The sequence below is a fragment of the Gossypium raimondii genome, chromosome 11 (assembly GCF_025698545.1).
Source record: "Gossypium raimondii isolate GPD5lz chromosome 11, ASM2569854v1, whole genome shotgun sequence".
Lineage (NCBI taxonomy): Eukaryota > Viridiplantae > Streptophyta > Magnoliopsida > Malvales > Malvaceae > Gossypium > Gossypium raimondii.
The window spans coordinates 35,719,318-35,736,883 of record NC_068575.1 but is presented as its reverse complement, the minus strand read 5'-3'; the positions used below and the strand labels follow the sequence as shown (position 1 = coordinate 35,736,883).

Sequence of the window (17,566 nt, the reverse complement as noted above, 5' to 3'; positions counted from 1 at the left end):
TGACTAAGTCTCTATACATGCCATAGCTTTACACGTTTCGAAATCACATAATACCGAGATGTCTGTAGATAGTGTGAGACGAACTCCGACGTCCTTGTGATCCTCGAACTGACTTAGCGATACTATAAAAATAAGGAAAATAAAGAAAGTAAGCATAAAGCTTAGTAAGTTTACAAGTAAATAAATAACAACATTTATCATAAATGACATACTAAAAAATTTCATCAAACATTAGAATCTTTACTCGCTTCTTTACTTACTCACTTTCGTGTCCCAACCAGTGTCCATGCCCGTGTAATTCACTGACTTAGGTCACACGGCCAAGCCACACACCCGTGTGCTAGGCTATGTGCTAGGCCATGTAACTGCCTGACTTATATGCCTTGAACCTACAAAAGACACACGGCTGAGACACACACTCGTGTCTTAGGCTATGTGGCCCCAAAATGAACCTTAAAATACAAGTTTACCATTTCAAGTTTGCTTGGACCTTAAGAAACTCAAACACCAATTCAAAATGACATTAATTGAGCCAAAAACACAACAAAACCAACCTAATATGTGCCTAACCAATGTACCCTCATTGGTACCACAAGTATATACTATTTTACAGCACAATAAACATTGATTCAATTCATCAATTCACTCAAGCAATGCCTAATCAAAATACCTAACAAATGTACCACAATCACAACATTTCAATTATATATATACCATACATACTAGCATATCAATTATACCTCATTCTCATATAATATGTAAATTGATTATTTGCTCAAAATATCATTCATAACATTTACATAAGTCAAACATTATCCAAAACCGCACAAAAGCCTATACATGCCATATAATCTAAATTAAACGTTTTAAAAACTATCGAGATAAGCTGGATAGTGTGGCTTGAGTGTTGATCCGGTCGTCCAACCTTCCGAGAATCTACAATGACATTAAACAACACAAGTAAGCTTAATGAAGCTTAGTAAGTACGATGAGTTATACGATAAATCTTATCGAACTAACTATAATAATTTAAACAATAATAATCATCCAATAGAACTCCCTGTCATTCACAACTGCAATCGATAAATATATCCATCTTTAGATTAATATGAAATAAATAACATATCTTTCAAATTCATTAACAGATTACCTTACCGAAATTTTCCATTCGAAGAACGAATTACGAGTAAGAGTACATCGTCAAGCTCATAGAGTTGGTCCACCCGAACACGCCAACAGAAGCTTGTGAGAGTTGATCCACCCAAATCACGCCAAACATAAAGTAAAACGTGAGAGTTTGCAACAAATGCTGAACCCCGATTTACTTGGGTAATATGTTGATATCTCCCTCTAATACCATCTTCACTCCAAACCCCCATCATACACCAAACACGAATGTACTCAAATTTTGCGTTCAATCTAAACTGAGTATTAAATTCGATAATATAGTTCCAACAATAATTCAATTCCAAAAATAGAACATATATATAATACCAATCATCAATTTATGCAAATGTTAAATTTTAACCGTACTAACTTTCCTGGACTGAATTGTAGTCGTTGTAGAGGTTGAGGGACTATTCTGCTATTTTTCTTTTTCCACGAGTATTTATAGGATTTTGATCTAAAATATAAAATTCTTCATTTATTACCATATATTTAAATTCCAAACTAGTTTACAATTAATACCCTTTTTCAAAATTACACAATTACCCCAAATTTTTACAATTTTTACAATTTAGTCCCTTTACCCAAAATTCATCAAATTAACCATTTTTCTCAAGTAAATATTTTATCCAAATATACTAGGCCCTAAAAAAGCCCGTAAACATAAAATTTACTATTAAACCCTAAATTTTTGACATTTTCATAATTTAATCCTAAAAACAAAATTTAACAAAAAGCACATTACAAAACCATCACACAACACAACAAAGCTCCAAATACATGATATTCATAAAAAAATCCACTATTCAACAATGACAACTTCCAAAATTTTTAACAGAATAACAAACGAAGGTACAAGTTAGTTGGACCTAATTGCAACGATCTTAAAAACATAAAAATTACAAGAAAACGATTCAATTTCCTTACCATGCAAAGATAAAAGATGAAAAAAGATTCTTAGGTCTTCAATGGTGAGGTTTTGGCAAAGGAGAAGAGAAAAATGAGAAAAATAAAACTTTTGTTTCAATTTGTTTCTTTAATTTTGAATAAATTACAAAATCGCCATTGAAACCTTTTATTTTATCATTTTCCTTTAATTAGCCGTCCCACTACTTAAATTAAGGCTTAATTATCCCTTAAGTCCTTCCTCAAATAATAATTAACCATTTAATCACCTAAATGTATTAATTAACAAGTTTTTTTATATTTTTCAATTTAGTCCTTTTTTCTTTAATTAACTATCTAAACGATAATATTTTTAAACCAAATTTTAATACAACTATATTGACTCTATAAATATTCTAAAAATAATATTTATGAGTTGACACGACAGAAATTTGTAGTCCCAAAACCACTGTTCCTTCACCACTGAAAATCGGGTTGTTACATCTACAACCTCAAGAACCAATGTCATTAAGAAGGTCTGCTAGAGAAAGATTTATAATGCCTTTAGTGACATATTTTGACCTTGAGCTATATTAGGTGGATGTCAAGATTGTGTTTTTCAGTGGTAACAATGATGAGATGATTTATATGGTGAAACCAAAAAACTTTGTATTCGGTGATGTAAAGTCAATGGTTTGTAAATTAAAGAATTCCATCTATGGGCTTAAGCATGCCTCTCGTCAATGGTATTATAATATTTACCAAGTGAATATTTCATTTAATTTTAAGATGGCTTAATGATTGTATAAAGCACACGTTCAATGGGAGTAAACTTCTATTTTTGGTTTTATATGGCAATGATATACTACCTGCCAGTAATAAGTTAAGTCTTGATCAATTGCCCAAGAATGATTTTGAAATTACATAAATGCATAAGTTTCTCTACATTCCAGTAGTGAGAAGTCTAATGTATGTTCAGGTTTGTACGTATCCGAATATTGCATACACTGTTAGGATGTTGTGCAAATATTTGAGCAATTCGAATAAGGATCATTGGAAAGCAACGAAACAATTCATACATTATCTTTAGAAAACAAAACATTACATGCTCACATATTGTAGGTCTGATGAGTTAGAGATCACCAAGTATACTGACTTCGATTTTGATGGAATATGGATGCAATTGTGACAATAAATGACAATACTTTATTCCAATAACAATGGGAGCACATCAAAGTCAATGTACATAGACTTTAAATTCCTGGTTGTTAAAGAAAGAGTCGATATTACACATCAAAATCAACGTACATAGACTTTATATTAGGGTTATGGTCCCAAAATTATACATACGTAACTTTTCTGACATCCATCTTCAAAAGAGAGAGAGTCGTTGTCTCTAAAATACTTAGGTGTTCATTTGGAAGATCAAAACTATAATATCTGAAATTTTCAAAAAATCAATAGTTTCACGTACACTTCTACATTTAATTTTGTTCTTGATAATCTGACATGATATATTCTTATTAGGTTTTATATCAAATTTTTTATTCCAATAAGACCAAAATTTTGATATGACTAAACTTGTATTTTGAGCGAAAACTCCTGCCTTGAATTTGGATTTTGGGTGAGAACTGAGAAGTCACTGCAATAATTACTTTATTAATAGATGTTTAAACAACCACTACCTAAATGGGTGTTTGAATGGTAAAAAAAAATGGAGAAAGGGTGACCTTGCATCTTGGGTTATGTCAATACACAATCTGCCACCATTGTTAAGTTTATAAATTTTGTAGGTTGTGTCGATGTCAATGAACAAGGCAGCAACGAGGCAAACCCTTTAGTCTTCTTGGTGAAAACATTGTAGCCAAGTCTTCTGGACTCAGGAATTTAAATCAAGTACATATATTCTTCAACTAGTTTAGATTTTCGTACGATCTAGATTATTTGTCTTAATATTATACAATTTTTTTATATAATTTTGCTTTCTGATTAAATTAATTAATAATATAAAAATAATAATATTTGGAAAACATATATAAATTTACTTTAATCAATGGTACGAGATTTTACTTAAAATATATTTTAAGTTTAAAATTTACTATATATATTTGTGTCATTTTGTTTTATAGTTTGTAATCCTATCATTTATTTAACTTAATTATACATAAAATTATAATTAATATTAATATTTTTATTTTTCATATATATTTAATATATCCATGCAATATATCAACTTTTAGAGAGTATATTACTTAAGCTAATGATGTAAAAATAAAGCACATTTCTATGTGCATAATCATGTATACATATAAAAAAATTATTGACTTTAACAAAAATATAATGTATAATAATATATTGAAAATAAAATAATTTTATATGCATCAATATTTGTGAACAATAAATATAATTTTTAAAAAAATCAATTATTAAATTAAATATAACATGCGTTTTTTGAAGTAAGCAACATGTATTATTAATATTATGTTATCTTGTATTATTATAATTATTAAAATTATATAGTTTCCATTTTAAATTTTATATTTAACCAAATTAAATTTAAATTTAAATTTGAGACCTTTTATTTTGATAATCAATTTTATACCAAATATAGTATAATACTTTTATTATACAAGGAGGAGGATGGAGATAGTAACAAAATATATGAACTTTTAAATTCTAAATTTGGCGATATATTTTATAAAAAATTACCTTGAATTATTTTTTAGTATAGTCAAACAGTTACATGTAGGATATTATTATAGTGAGAAATGACAATTTATAATCTATGCAACATAGAAATTATTATTTTATTTATTTTGTAACCTTATATTGCTATAATATCTATATATATGATTTGGTGTGATTTTTTTGGTTAGAGCTTTGGTGTTTAGACTATTAGCCCATTTTCATATGGGCTGCAATGGATCTAAACATGATTCATGAATTAATCAATTTTCTTATGGGCTGAAGTCTTTTAAACAGAATAATATTTTCTTCTTTTCCCGGAAAAAGCAGAATTTGTATTTACTTATTATTTATTTTCATCTTAATATAATATTTAGTATTTGAACTTAACACTTTTTCTAATTTAGTATTTCGTTTTCTTTTTGCTTAATTTAGTATTTAAACTTATTGTATCCCAAAACATTAGAGTCTAGCGATGTTAGTTTTTTTTATAAGTGGATAAAATTAATTAATGTATGACAAATATGTGTCAAATGATATGAAATTTAATGGAGGAAATGATTACATTTATTATCGGAAAAAAATCGATCACAGAAAAGAAAAGGAAAAAAATCACATCCTTAGAGTAGTTGGGAGAGTGACAAATTCCAAACAACCACAGGAAAAGCAAACGGAAATATATATATACACATACATAATACACACATACACATATCTAAGGAAAGTGAAAAATGAGAACTCATTTCCTACAGCTGCGTTCTTTGACGTCTGATTGTGGGATGTGGGTAGCGTTTCTGGTGTATGTTTCTTTCGCTGTTTGGGTTCCTTATTGTCTTTTTCATTATTTGGGTTGAATTACCTTTGTTTCTCAAAGGCTTCTGTGTTGTCGCCGCTTTCTGCTGCGACTTGCGAGTTCCTAGTAACTCGGTTTTGTTGGGTTGTTGTAAGGTGAAGGGTGAAAGGTGAAGGGGGGATCGTAATGGGGCTCGACAAACGAGGTAGAAAAGGAGTTCTTTTCCTTTGATTTCTGCGTAACTTATTTGTCATTCCACGTTCCATCATTTCAACAGAGAGCGAGATGTCGGTTCTATTATGCTGTCAACTGTCATTTCATTTACCCAAGCCACTTGCCTTGTTAGATATTTGCCATTTTGCTTTCCATACTTCCATTATCCAACCCCCCTTTTGAAATGCTTTATATAAGTTAAAGTCTCTACTCTTCCCCGAGCTCTTTGCCTTCCTTTTCCTTGTCCTTTTCGTCAAAATGAAGATTTTAAGTCACGGTTTCATATCTTGCCGGAGACCATGCTATTTTTCCCTTCTTTTTCTTCTGATTTTAAGCTCAACGCAAGTGAGATACAAAGTTGAAGGTAATATAAGTTTTAAATAGTTCTGAGTGCTTGGTTCAATTTGAAGTGAATCTTCTTGTCCCTACTTGTTTTTGCAGGTAGATCAAACCCCAAATCCAATAGCTTCTCCAAGGTGAGCTAGCTAGCAAGCACTCAAATTCTCATAAATGGAACAAAAAACCAATGCTGAGAATGTTTCTTTAACCTTGTTACTTTGGAATAGATGGTAAATGAAGAAAAAACGATATTGAGAGCTCAGATAGGTTCAAGGCCGCCAAAGTGTGAGAGAAGATGCAGTTCATGCGGGCACTGTGAAGCCATTCTAGTGCCCACAAATCCCCAAGCCAAACACGGCAACAAGAATTCTTCAACATTAATCTCAAATGCTGCCTATGCAAGAGGAGATGGCAGCTCCAACTACAAGCCCATTAGTTGGAAATGCAAATGTGGGAACTTCATCTTCAATCCCTGATGGAACTGAATTTTAACTTCTTGAATACCTATTTTTGAACCATGTAAATCACTGTAAGAGAATCAGTAGTAAGCCTTTTTTTCTTTTTGATTTTCGTGATCATGTATTCATGTCAGTTAATTAGTCTTGTTCATCATCTCTTACTTCTTTTAGCTATTTTATTTGGACCGTATATTTGTAAGCGTATAGGATTTATAATAATATACGCATATTTGGATACGATTTCTTGGGCTGATCGTTATGACGTCTGAATGTAATCATGCTTATTGGGTCGGAGAGATGATCTAGAAATTAGGGAAAACAGACTGGAAAAAAGTTTTGCTTAAAAAGTAAACAATGATTTGGCTTTCACAGTTTCACCATGTCCGACAAGTGTTGTTTTTCCAACTAACCAAACAAATATATATAACATAAGTAAGAATCAACAAATAACAATTAAATAAGTTCTAATTAATGTTTAGCTGCAAACAAAAAGCGATGATATCTCAATCTCTTAGGGCGATCTATACTCAACTATTGTGGCAGATTTGAGTTGTGTTTTGGTTTCTTGCATTGTTTCTTTGCGTGTAAGAAAACACAAGATACCAATCTTTTTCTTTCCCCACTTCACCCTTAAAACTTTAATAGATCGTCAGGAATCTCAGAAATAGTCTTATCTACCTGCCAAAATATGGATTTAAATTTTTAATCAAAAGTGTTAAGCTTAACTCCGGTGTCTTTTTTAAATTAATTCAGCTGTTTTTTTTTTTTGGTTGGGGGGGACAATGAAAACATGTATTATACGAGAGGGAAAATGAATCACCGTGATTGGGAAGAAAGACGACCAAATTTAATGGGATGGCATATATTTTATTGTAAGGTTGGGTTGGTGGTTTGAACAGCTCACATCATGTGAGTTTCAATACTCCCTAGAAGTAAATTTTTAAGATGCCTAGCGAAATTTGAGCCGAGTTCTCGTCATTGGTTGAGAGGAAAGGTTTTTTTTATGGAAAATTTGGAGTTTATTGTGAATTTCGTTCAATAAAGATTTTTCGTTTAGGATTTAAGAGTAAGATGACGATTAATCAATGTTACACTTACAAGTAAAAAAGAGAGAAAAATGAATTATTAATTCAAATGAGAGAAATTTTTTTTTTGTTAAATTGATTAACAATTTCAAATGATTCTAACTTTTTATAAACTTTATAATAGCTAAAATTAGTAAGCTCAAAGCTAAAATAGATAAACTAAATACGAGAAAAATACATTAATATGCTTGCTCCTTACTTCTGCAATCCTCTGGCTCAATTGCTCCTTCATTGCTAAGATCTCGCAAAAGGTAATACTTTACATCAATATGCTTGTTTCTTCCATGCAATTGAAGATTCTTTGACAACTTGATGGCTGAATTGTTATCATAGAAAATTGTAGTGGCTCTTCCTGGCTTGAATTGTAGTTGTTCAAGGATTCTCTTAGGCCAAATAGCTTGACAAGCACAAGTTGTAGCAACAACAAATTTAGCTTCTGTGCTTGATAATGTGACAATGGATTGCTTCTTAGATGACCACAAAATGGCCTTGTGCCAAGCATAAAAACACAACTTGAATTGCTCCTTTTGTCATCTTGATCTCCTATATAATCATTTTCGGTGAAGCTAATCATGTTTGACTTTTTACCCTTATTGTAGAAAATCCCAAAATCCTTAGTTCCTTGCAAGTAACGAAGGATTCTTTTGGCAGCTAATAAATGCTTTTCAATCGGGCTCTCTATGTACCTACTAATAAGACTCACAAAATACCTAATGTTTGGCCTCGTAGCAATTAGATAAATCGAATTGCCTACAATTTGCTTGTAAAGTGTGCTATCCACCTTCTTCCCATCTCCTTCTTTAATTAGCTTTAAGCCAAACCCAGTTGGAGCGTTAGTAGAGTTGCAATTTGTCATCTTGAATCTGTCCAATATTTCTCTCACATACTTTTTTTAGGAGACAGAAATTCCATCATCAAATTACATCACTTCTAGTCCAAGGAAATAATGCATCTTCCCAAGATTAAACATCTCAATCTCATTCATCATAGATTTCTTGAAATCATCAAACATGACACTATCATTCGCCCAAAAAATAAGATCGTTAACATATAAGCACATTGTAATAGGCCAATTTTGGCCCAATCCCAATTAAAATAAAAACCCAAAAATAAAAATAAATAACAGTCCAAATAATAATTACAAAATAGGCCCATTACCCATTACAAACCCTAGCCCAAAATAGCCTAAACCTAAAACAAAGAAACCCTAAGCAAAGAAAATCAAGAGTCATGCCTCCAACTCCAGCCGCGCACGCCTCTGCCGACCTCGACGACGCCGCCTCTCACTTGCAGTGCCACGTGTGTACCTACAAAACGGACTAGAAGAGTCCAACAACAACTCAAACAATGTAAAAAATAGAGAAAAAATAGGAAATTTTGGGCTATATAAATACCCAAATCTATGTATATTTTACACACACACACGAATGAATCAAAAGAAATCAGTTCAAATATCAGGCATTCTCAAAGGTGTTTATTCTATTTTTTTCAGCTTATTTATTATCTACATTTTTTCCCTTTTTCTTTTTTTTAAATAAATCGAAAATACAAAGGGTAAAAATCGTACCTTTATGGCGGAGGAGGTGTCGATTTCGATAAAAATTGGTGTTTTTTAAGGCCAGGAGTTGAAAAAATAAAAAAAAATATTTTTGGAAATTTTTCGGCCACCGCGGATGGCGGCACCGTCGTTGGCGGCCGCCACGGTGGTCCGGCGCCGGAGCCATGGCTGGATTCTAGAAAAGTTTGAAAGGTTGAAAGGGAGTTGAGAGAAAAGGGAGAGTTCTTTTTTTTTTAAATAAGGTTGCAAATGTTTTTTTTTTAAGATTTTTTTTACTTATATAGACACCCCAAAACGACGTCGTTTTGGGGCTTGGCTTCTGATGCCCAAAACGACGTCATTTCACCCCTTAACTCGCGGGGTGACCCGACCCGAGGGAAGGATCCGCGTGTTTCGCTTTGATGGTCTATTTGCGCGTTAGGCCCTTCCGTATTTTTTAGTTGTTTCAATTCAGTCCTTTTTATTTTTTTATTTATTTTTAATTTATACTTATAATTTTACTTCAGTTTCAATTTAACCCTAGCAAATGGCGTTTCAAAGGATGGGGGATATTTCCCCAATGGGTCCTTATAAATTATTTGCGCCTTTCAATTGGGCCCTTTCCTTCATTTTTACTTATAATTTTTACCCCGATTTTTTATTAAACTTCAATTTAGTCCTTTTGCACTTTTTTTTTTATAATTTCAGCCCCTATCTCATTTTAAATATCTTTTATTTCAAGGACAATCTAGTTTTTTTTTGTCTCTGTGGTGTTTTTAATTTCGTTTTGTGTTTTGTTTATTTTTATTTACTTTTTTTACATTTCATTGTGATTTTTTATTTTGTTCTATTTTATTTTTATTCTTGAACTTCATTATTACTATTACTATTATTAATATTAATATTATTACTATTGTTATTATATTTCTTATAATAATTTATCTAACCTTTTTGTATGCATAATTTTATTCTATTTATATCATTGTCATATATTATTATTTTATCTTATAATGCATTATTTTATTTCTTTTAAAATCCAAAGATAATGCATATATTTTGATGTTTTATTTTGAAGTATATGTTTCTTTGAAAATTCATTATATATATTTTTATGTTTTAAAGACTTATATGAAAGTTTTTATATAATATTATTTTATATATACATGTACAAGTTATATTAAAATACTTTTATTCTTTAGATATATTACTGATTTGTTTAAACTACTGAAATTGTTTTATACGAGAGTTTTCAAAATATTTGGCGTTCAAAATTCTCGAGGAGATTGTGCCCTAACTTACTGGGCTTCGGTTTTTTTCGTTGAATTTAAATAGCCGAATATCTTTTTTTAATAAATTTGTAAACGTTTCAAGATTTAAATTTACTCTCGAGAATTTAAAGGGTTGTGTCCTAACTCACTGGATGTGACATTTTGTTATCTCGACACGAGTTTTTTAAAATAAAAGCAAATTATTCATTCGACCTTAAGACATTAAATACATAATGTGGTACCAATTTTGGGTGTTACGAGGGTACTAATCCTTCCTTGTACGTAACTGACTCCCGAACCCTTTTTTTTAAAACTCGTAGACCAAAATCATTTTCAGGTGATCCAATCACACCTTAATAAAGGATTGGTGGCGACTCCAATTTTCATTTTTTAAGTCGAAACAATTTCTTTTTGTTTTCAAAAAGAGGTTTCGACAGCATGGCGACTCCGCTGGGGAAGTAGTAGAGTCGAGCCATAACTTGATTAATTTTTGTCTTATGGTCGAAAAAATCAAATTTTGTTTTAAATTACGTTTTTTCCTTCGCATTCACTGGTTTTCATCATGGCATTCTTGCTTGGTTTAAGTCTATGAATTTGCATTTTGCATTACATAAGTTGGTCGAATTTACCCCTTTAAGTGGGAGTAAGAAGCTAGTCCTTCATGAGATTTTCACCTCATTGCAGGATAGTGGACCGTTTTCAGAATACATCCGTACCTATGTCTTCGTGAGATTTTCATCTATTTTGCAGCCATAGGAAAATGTATTCCCCTGAACCGAACTTGGTCCATATGAGCCTATAATGGGTAAGGATCGAAGAATCTGCTGGTTCGAGTACCTTTGCTCTAGAAGCTAAAACCTCATATAGTGAACCTTAGGAACTTGCCCTAGGTAAAACTATACCAAACCCTAGTAGATTCCTGATTAGGTACTTTATTATTTCCTGTTTATGTTGAATTCTATTTTTATACATGATACTAACTTTTGTATGTTTTGCTTTGATTGCATGGCCTTTTGACTGCATAGCATTTCATCCTAAAAGGAGTCGATTCATATTCAGTTCCTAAACAGAGAGCTTATCATGGAAAATGAATTTCTTGATAAAGTGGAGGATAATGTGGCTGTCCAAACCTAGTCTGAGGCGATACAGCGGGAAAAAGGTGATAGTTTGGTCGAATGATATGTATCAGAGTTGTGGGACTTCACTTGTATTAGTGTGACCCAGAATAGTCTACTGTAATTAAAAGAAATCTGGGATCAGTGGAATGATGATGTCAAGCCGCTTTTTTATTCTAGCTATGGAGATCTGCCTTATCTGCTTGACATAAAGGTGGACAAACACTTGTTTCGTGCCCTCGCCCAGTTTTGGAATCCTGCTTACAGTTGTTTCACTTTTGGGGGAGGTGATCTGGTACCTACAGTGGAAGAGTACATGGCTTTACTTCATTGCTCGAAGATTCAAGCAGATAGAGTTTACTCGAGAGCTGTCAATGTCCCATAATTTTTGAAGAAGTTGATAAATATTACCGGGATGAGCGAGCAATGGGTTGCAGCACGGATCAAGCAGAAAGGGGATAGTAAATGTAATCCTTGGAAGAATTTGAGGGATCTAATTCTAGCACACCCAGATATGAAGAAGAAAGTTGATGTCTTTGCCTTGAGTGTCTACGGCTTAGTTATATTTCCCAAGGCCCTAAGACATGTTGATGAGGCAGTCACTGATCTATTTGACCGACTTGATAAGGGGGTTATACCAGTCCCAGCAATTTTGGCAGAAACCTTCAGGTCGTTGAATGGATGCCGGAGAACAGGTGAGGGTAGATTCATCAGATGTGCGCAGCTCCTTTTAGCATGGTTCTATTGTCACTTTTAGAAAGTTGAGAAGGTTTCTTATCGAGTTTTCTCTGAAAATTATTCACCTCTGAGGGAGATAGTGGCTATACCAAGGCGGGATGACATCCCGGAAGAAAAATGGATGGAAATTCTTCAGAATCTTTGAGAGGAGGATATCGAATGGAGAGCTCCTTGGATGCTTCCAGATGAGATCTTATATAGATGTGGTAATTTTGACTGGGTTCCACTACTTGGGATTTGGAGAGCTATTGGCTATGCACCATTGCTAGTACTAAGACAGTTTAGGTCTAGACAGTTCATACCTGCAACTCAAGGACTAGCTCAGTGTGAATTTTCATATAAAGATGATGGATACAAAAAGAAGATTCGAAAGATGTCCAATGCCTAGAATTAGACTCGACGGATAAAGAGATTGGCAGTATGTCCGATAGCGACCCCTAAATATATCGAGTGGTGGGGTAGAAGGATTAATGATAACATTTTTGGGCCAAGTCAGGGAGACGGTCAGCCGACACAAAAACATCTACAAGTCGTTCCCTTCGAGTTAGAAATTATAAAACAGGATTTTCAAAGAAGGAATGCAGAATTAGAGAAGAAGATAGAACAAATAGAAGAAGAGAAGATGAATTTGAGACTTGACATGGATGTTCAGAAACTAGAAATCGAGAAATTAAGAAAAAGAAAGGATAAGGCTGAGAGAGATTTGGGTTTGAAAACGTACTATAAGAGGTTGGGTTGTTCGATGAAAGCTGCTGGGTTGGGGAAAACTTCAGAGCAGTGGTGTCAAGAAATTCAGGAGGAAAAGATCAAGGCCGATAGATGGGAAAGGAAGTTCCAAGAGTCCCAGATGCAAAATGAGACCTTAGAGAAGAGCTTGTTAGAAAGCCGAAATGAAAGGGGTGAGTTAAAACCTAGAGTGGCTGAGCTTGAGAAAATTCTGTATCAGTATCGAAACCGTAATTCTGTAATGGAGCTAAGGGCGAGCTTAGACAAGATTGAGCAGATGAAAGGAAGAGTGGAAGAATTGGAAATGGCATTACAAAATTGTAAAATACGGATTGAATCCCTTGAAGCCAGTGAAGAGCGTAAAAAAGAATAGCTCCGTTATTGCCAGAACCAAGTCAGAAACAAAGATCATATTATGGGGGAGACTGTAACTCAGATTCAAGAAGTAGCAGATTATCTACAGACTTTGGCAAGACAAGTGATATCTTTGAGCGTAAAATACGAAATGGAATCGGGCCAAGGTGGAGTTAGCTTCGCTGCTTAGGAAAATTAAAGCCTTGAGTGTTAGGGCTAGGCCATATATGTAATTTGTTTTATGTAAAGATTTTTGTTTTCTAGTAAAGTTTTCTAAATGGAATTGAATTTAAATTGACACCTTTTTGCATTCACTTCATGCATTTGCATTACATTACATCACATCATATGCATTAAAATCCACCAAAAAGTCCTAATTAATTAAAATTATTTCAGTTTACTTGGCAACCAGCAAAAAACCTGTCAGCTAAACATCGTTATGGTACCCGAGCTAAGACAAAAGACATGGACCAAAGGTTAGAAAAAATCGAACAATTACAGAGGGAGATGCAGGACCAGCTACAAGCGCAAATGCAAGAGCGGTTGGATAAGATCCAACAAGAAATGACGGACAAGATGCTAGAATCTCAAGACAGTATGATGGCCAAGTTGACCCAACTGTTGACTGGGGGAAGTGATAAAGGGAAAGGCCCTATGACTAACCCCAGTGAGGATAAGGATGAGCCACTATATCTTCCTAGTTTTACTTCGCCTAAGTTACAGGTCCAAGCTGAAATGTACCCGCAGAGACCATCCGTCACAATTAGGTTCAAACTGGTGCCAGTAAACTTTCAAACTGGGTCAGGTTCAAATCCAGGAAATAACCCGGCTAATCCAGTGATCCCCAATTTTGATGAGGTGGCAGAAAAGGAAAAAGCTAAAGCAAAAATGCCGAAACAGCTAGAGGACCGTTGTAGATGGCTGGAGGAAAAATTCAAAGCGATGGAAAGTGTTGATAGTCATCAGGGAATTGACGCTAAGGATCTGAGCTTGGTTCCAGATTTAGTTTTTCCGTACAAGTTCAAAATGCCAGAATTTGAAAAGTACAGCGGGACCAGTTGCCCTGAAGTTCACATCACCATGTTTTGTAGACAGATGGCTGGACACGTTAACAATGATCAACTGTTAATACACTGCTTCCAGGAGAGCTTGGTGGGGGCAGCGTCCAAGTGGTATAACCAATTGAGCTGTACTAGGATTAGTTCATGGAGGGATCTAGCACAAGCGTTCATAAAGCAGTATAGTCATGTCACAGATATGACTCCTGATAGAATTACGATACAAAACATGGAGAAGAAGCCTAGTGAGAGTTTTAGGCAATATGCATAAAGATGAAGGGAGGTTGCCATCCAAGTTCAGCCACCGCTCCTAGAAAAGGAAACCACGATGCTCTTTATCAACACGTTGAAAGCCCCATTCATCACACACATGATGGGGAGTGCCACAAAGAGTTTTTTAGATATAGTCATGAATGGCGAGATGATTGAGAATACCATAAAATATGGAAAGATAGATATTGGAGAAAGTAACAAAAGGTCAGTCTCGAGGAAGAAAGAAAATGAGGTGAACAACACGAGTACATACAACAAAGGTTTCTCGAAGTCGATTACGGTAAATCAACCAGGAAAGGGGGTTGCCAATCAGCAGGGCTCATCAAGGCAAGAATCGGGTACAAGACAAAACAATGGAAGGCCCAGTTCACACCGATTCTAATGTCGTATAAGGAGTTATATCAAAGGTTGTTTGATGCACACGTCGTTTCCCATTACTATTTAAAGCCCTTGTAGCCTCCGTACCCTAAATGGTATGATGCAAATGCACAGTACGATTATCATGCAGGAATTACGGGGCATTCCATAGAAAATTGCACCGCTTTTAAGAAGCTGGTTGAAAGATTTATCAGCATGGGTATTGTCAAATTTGAAAATTGATCTAGTACAGAGAATCCGCTACCCAATCATGATGTTAATGGGATAAACATGATGAGTGAGGCTATGGGGAGAAGAATCAAGGCGGACGTTGCAAAAATAAAAACTCCTCTAAGAAGGGTCTGGAAGGAAATGGCCAAAAGAGGGTTAATTGTCTCGGATTTAGGGGAAAGATGTGAAGAGACGATGAATTACTGTGAGTTCAACCACAAAGAGGGGCACGAAATTCAGGAGTGCAAAGAGTTTAAAGCCCTAGTTCAAGGCATGATGGATGACAAGAAAGTGGAATTCTATGAAGAAATCAAGGAGGTGGGAAGTATATGTGCGTCGGAGTCTGCAATGAAGGTTTCGAAGGTGAATCATCCCGTGGTTATCATTTCAAAACCAAAAAATAATGACGCTGGGGTACTAGTAGCACCAAAAATCACAATTCAGAAACCCGCAACCTTTTCTTACAAGGACAGCAGGAAAGTCTCATGGAACTATGAGTGCAATGTAACCATCCCGGGAAGGGAGACTTTGGTCGGTGCTTCAAAAGAAAATCAGGGTATAGGTTCTTGTACATGTAGTGAGAGATGTTACGACGTAATAAGTCCCCAAGTAAAACCTATGAAAGGACAGGAAATGACAGAATAAAAGAAAGAGAAGGCAGTCGAGCCCATCAATGAGCCAGTAGAGGAGGAAGAAGCTAAAGAATTCCTTAAATTCTTAAAGCACTGTGAATACAGTGTGGTAGAATAGTTGCATAAACAACCAGCTCCCATATCTGTGCTAGCTTTTCTATTGAGTTCAGAAGTACATCGAAGTGCGTTAATGAAAGTGTTGAATGAAACCTACGTGGCCAATGATATCTCTGTCAGCAAATTAGATCGGTTGGTTAGCAATATAAGTTCCGATAACTTCATCTTCTTCAATGAGGATGAAATACCACCTGGAAGTATGGGGTCTATTAAAGTTTTGCACATTACTACCCGATGCAAGGGGTACACTTTACCTGGGGTTCTGATTGACAATAGATCAGTATTAAACGTACTACCCTTGTCCACACTTAGCAAGTTGCAAGTGGATAGCTCGCATATGAAGTCGTGCCAGAATATAGTGAAAGCATTTGATGGCACTGAGAGGAAGGTTATGAGGAGAATTGAAATACCTTTATTAATTGGACCAACTGTCTATGAGGTGGATGTTCTGGTGATAGACATCAAACCTTCCTACAATTATTTATTAGGAAGGCCATGGATACATTCGGCAGGGGCTGTACCTTCGTCATTGCATCAAAAGCTGAAGCTGATATCAGAGGGTCGATTGGTGACGATAAATGCTGAAGAGGATATTATCGCGGCCATAACCAGTAATGCGCTGTACTTTGAGACAAATGAGGAAACAGTCGAATGTTCTTTTCGGTCCTTAGAGTTCGTGAATGCCACATATATTACCGAGGGGAGCAGGATGCCAGTACCAAAAATGTCCAAGGCTACAAGAATGGGTCTACTGTTGATGGTAGGAAGAGGAGCCTGGCCGAGAAAAGGACTTGGAAGATATCTTCAGGGAAGAGTTGAGGCTCCAATGTTGAAGGACAAGTATGACCGTTTTGGCTTAGGGTACAAGCCAAGTACAAGATAAAGAAGGAAAGAGATAGAGAAGAGGCAAGAAAGAAGAAGGGCACGCATAAGTGGGGAGGAAATCAAGTGGGAACTGATGATATTCCCTCGTATATCAGAAATTTTTGTGTCAGGAGGGATTATTCATTCTGAACGAAAGACGCCAATGAGAGAAAATATTGAGGAGATGTTGAGAAGTGTTCAAATCAATGCCATAGACCTGGCTAAAAGAAGAACCTTGTTTGAAGTTCGCCCTTACGAACTGGGGAGCGAGCTAAATAATTGGACTGCGGAAGAAATATCTATAGTCTTTAGAGCTTACTCAGGGTAATGTTCAGAACATTCTTGTTATTTTCGGCCTAAAAATGATAAGAATTCCTTTGTGAAGTAGGCTAATGTCTGAACGTTATTATTCTAATAAAATACATTTTTGCACTCACTTCAAGCAAGTATTCTTTTATTTTTTCATTTGTTTGAGATTGCCTTCCGAATCATTCTTTCATTACATTTATAATCATATTATACAAATAATCATTCATAAATTCATATATTCTTTGTATATTCTTTGGTACCCACCAAAGGTCCCTAGATATCAATGACATGAGTGACGCTGCTACAAACTCAGAATTTCCTTTTGAACGAGACATGTGTTTAGAGGGATCGCATGACTTTGA

The 17,566-nt window shown here is 34.7% G+C and overlaps 1 protein-coding gene across 2 annotated transcripts; it reads left to right on the top strand.

Moving 5' to 3' along the window:
- Positions 1-5,443: 5,443 nt before the first annotated feature.
- On the top strand, positions 5,444-6,777 carry LOC105804082 (EPIDERMAL PATTERNING FACTOR-like protein 2). Of its 2 annotated transcripts, none has more exons than XM_052623400.1 (3): positions 5,444-5,735; positions 6,185-6,219; positions 6,310-6,777. In XM_052623400.1, exons 1-3 carry the CDS (start codon positions 5,717-5,719, stop codon positions 6,556-6,558), a joined length of 303 nt encoding a protein of 100 aa, XP_052479360.1. In that variant the 5' UTR covers positions 5,444-5,716; the 3' UTR covers positions 6,559-6,777. The 2 variants fall into 2 exon arrangements, with proteins under 2 accessions (XP_052479360.1, XP_012492033.1); XM_012636579.2 differs by having other exon boundaries at positions 5,445-6,107.
- The last annotated feature ends 10,789 nt before the right edge of the window (positions 6,778-17,566 follow it).

Bases quoted from the DNA above. Each gene is read 5' to 3' on its own strand.
- LOC105804082 (XM_012636579.2), top strand. From the start codon at position 6,002: ATGAAGATTTTAAGTCACGGTTTCATATCTTGCCGGAGACCATGCTAT. The intron at 6,108-6,184 runs GTAATATAAGTT...TTGTTTTTGCAG, and splicing joins AGTGAGATACAAAGTTGAAG to GTAGATCAAACCCCAAATCC. The intron at 6,220-6,309 runs GTGAGCTAGCTA...ACTTTGGAATAG, and splicing joins AATCCAATAGCTTCTCCAAG to ATGGTAAATGAAGAAAAAAC.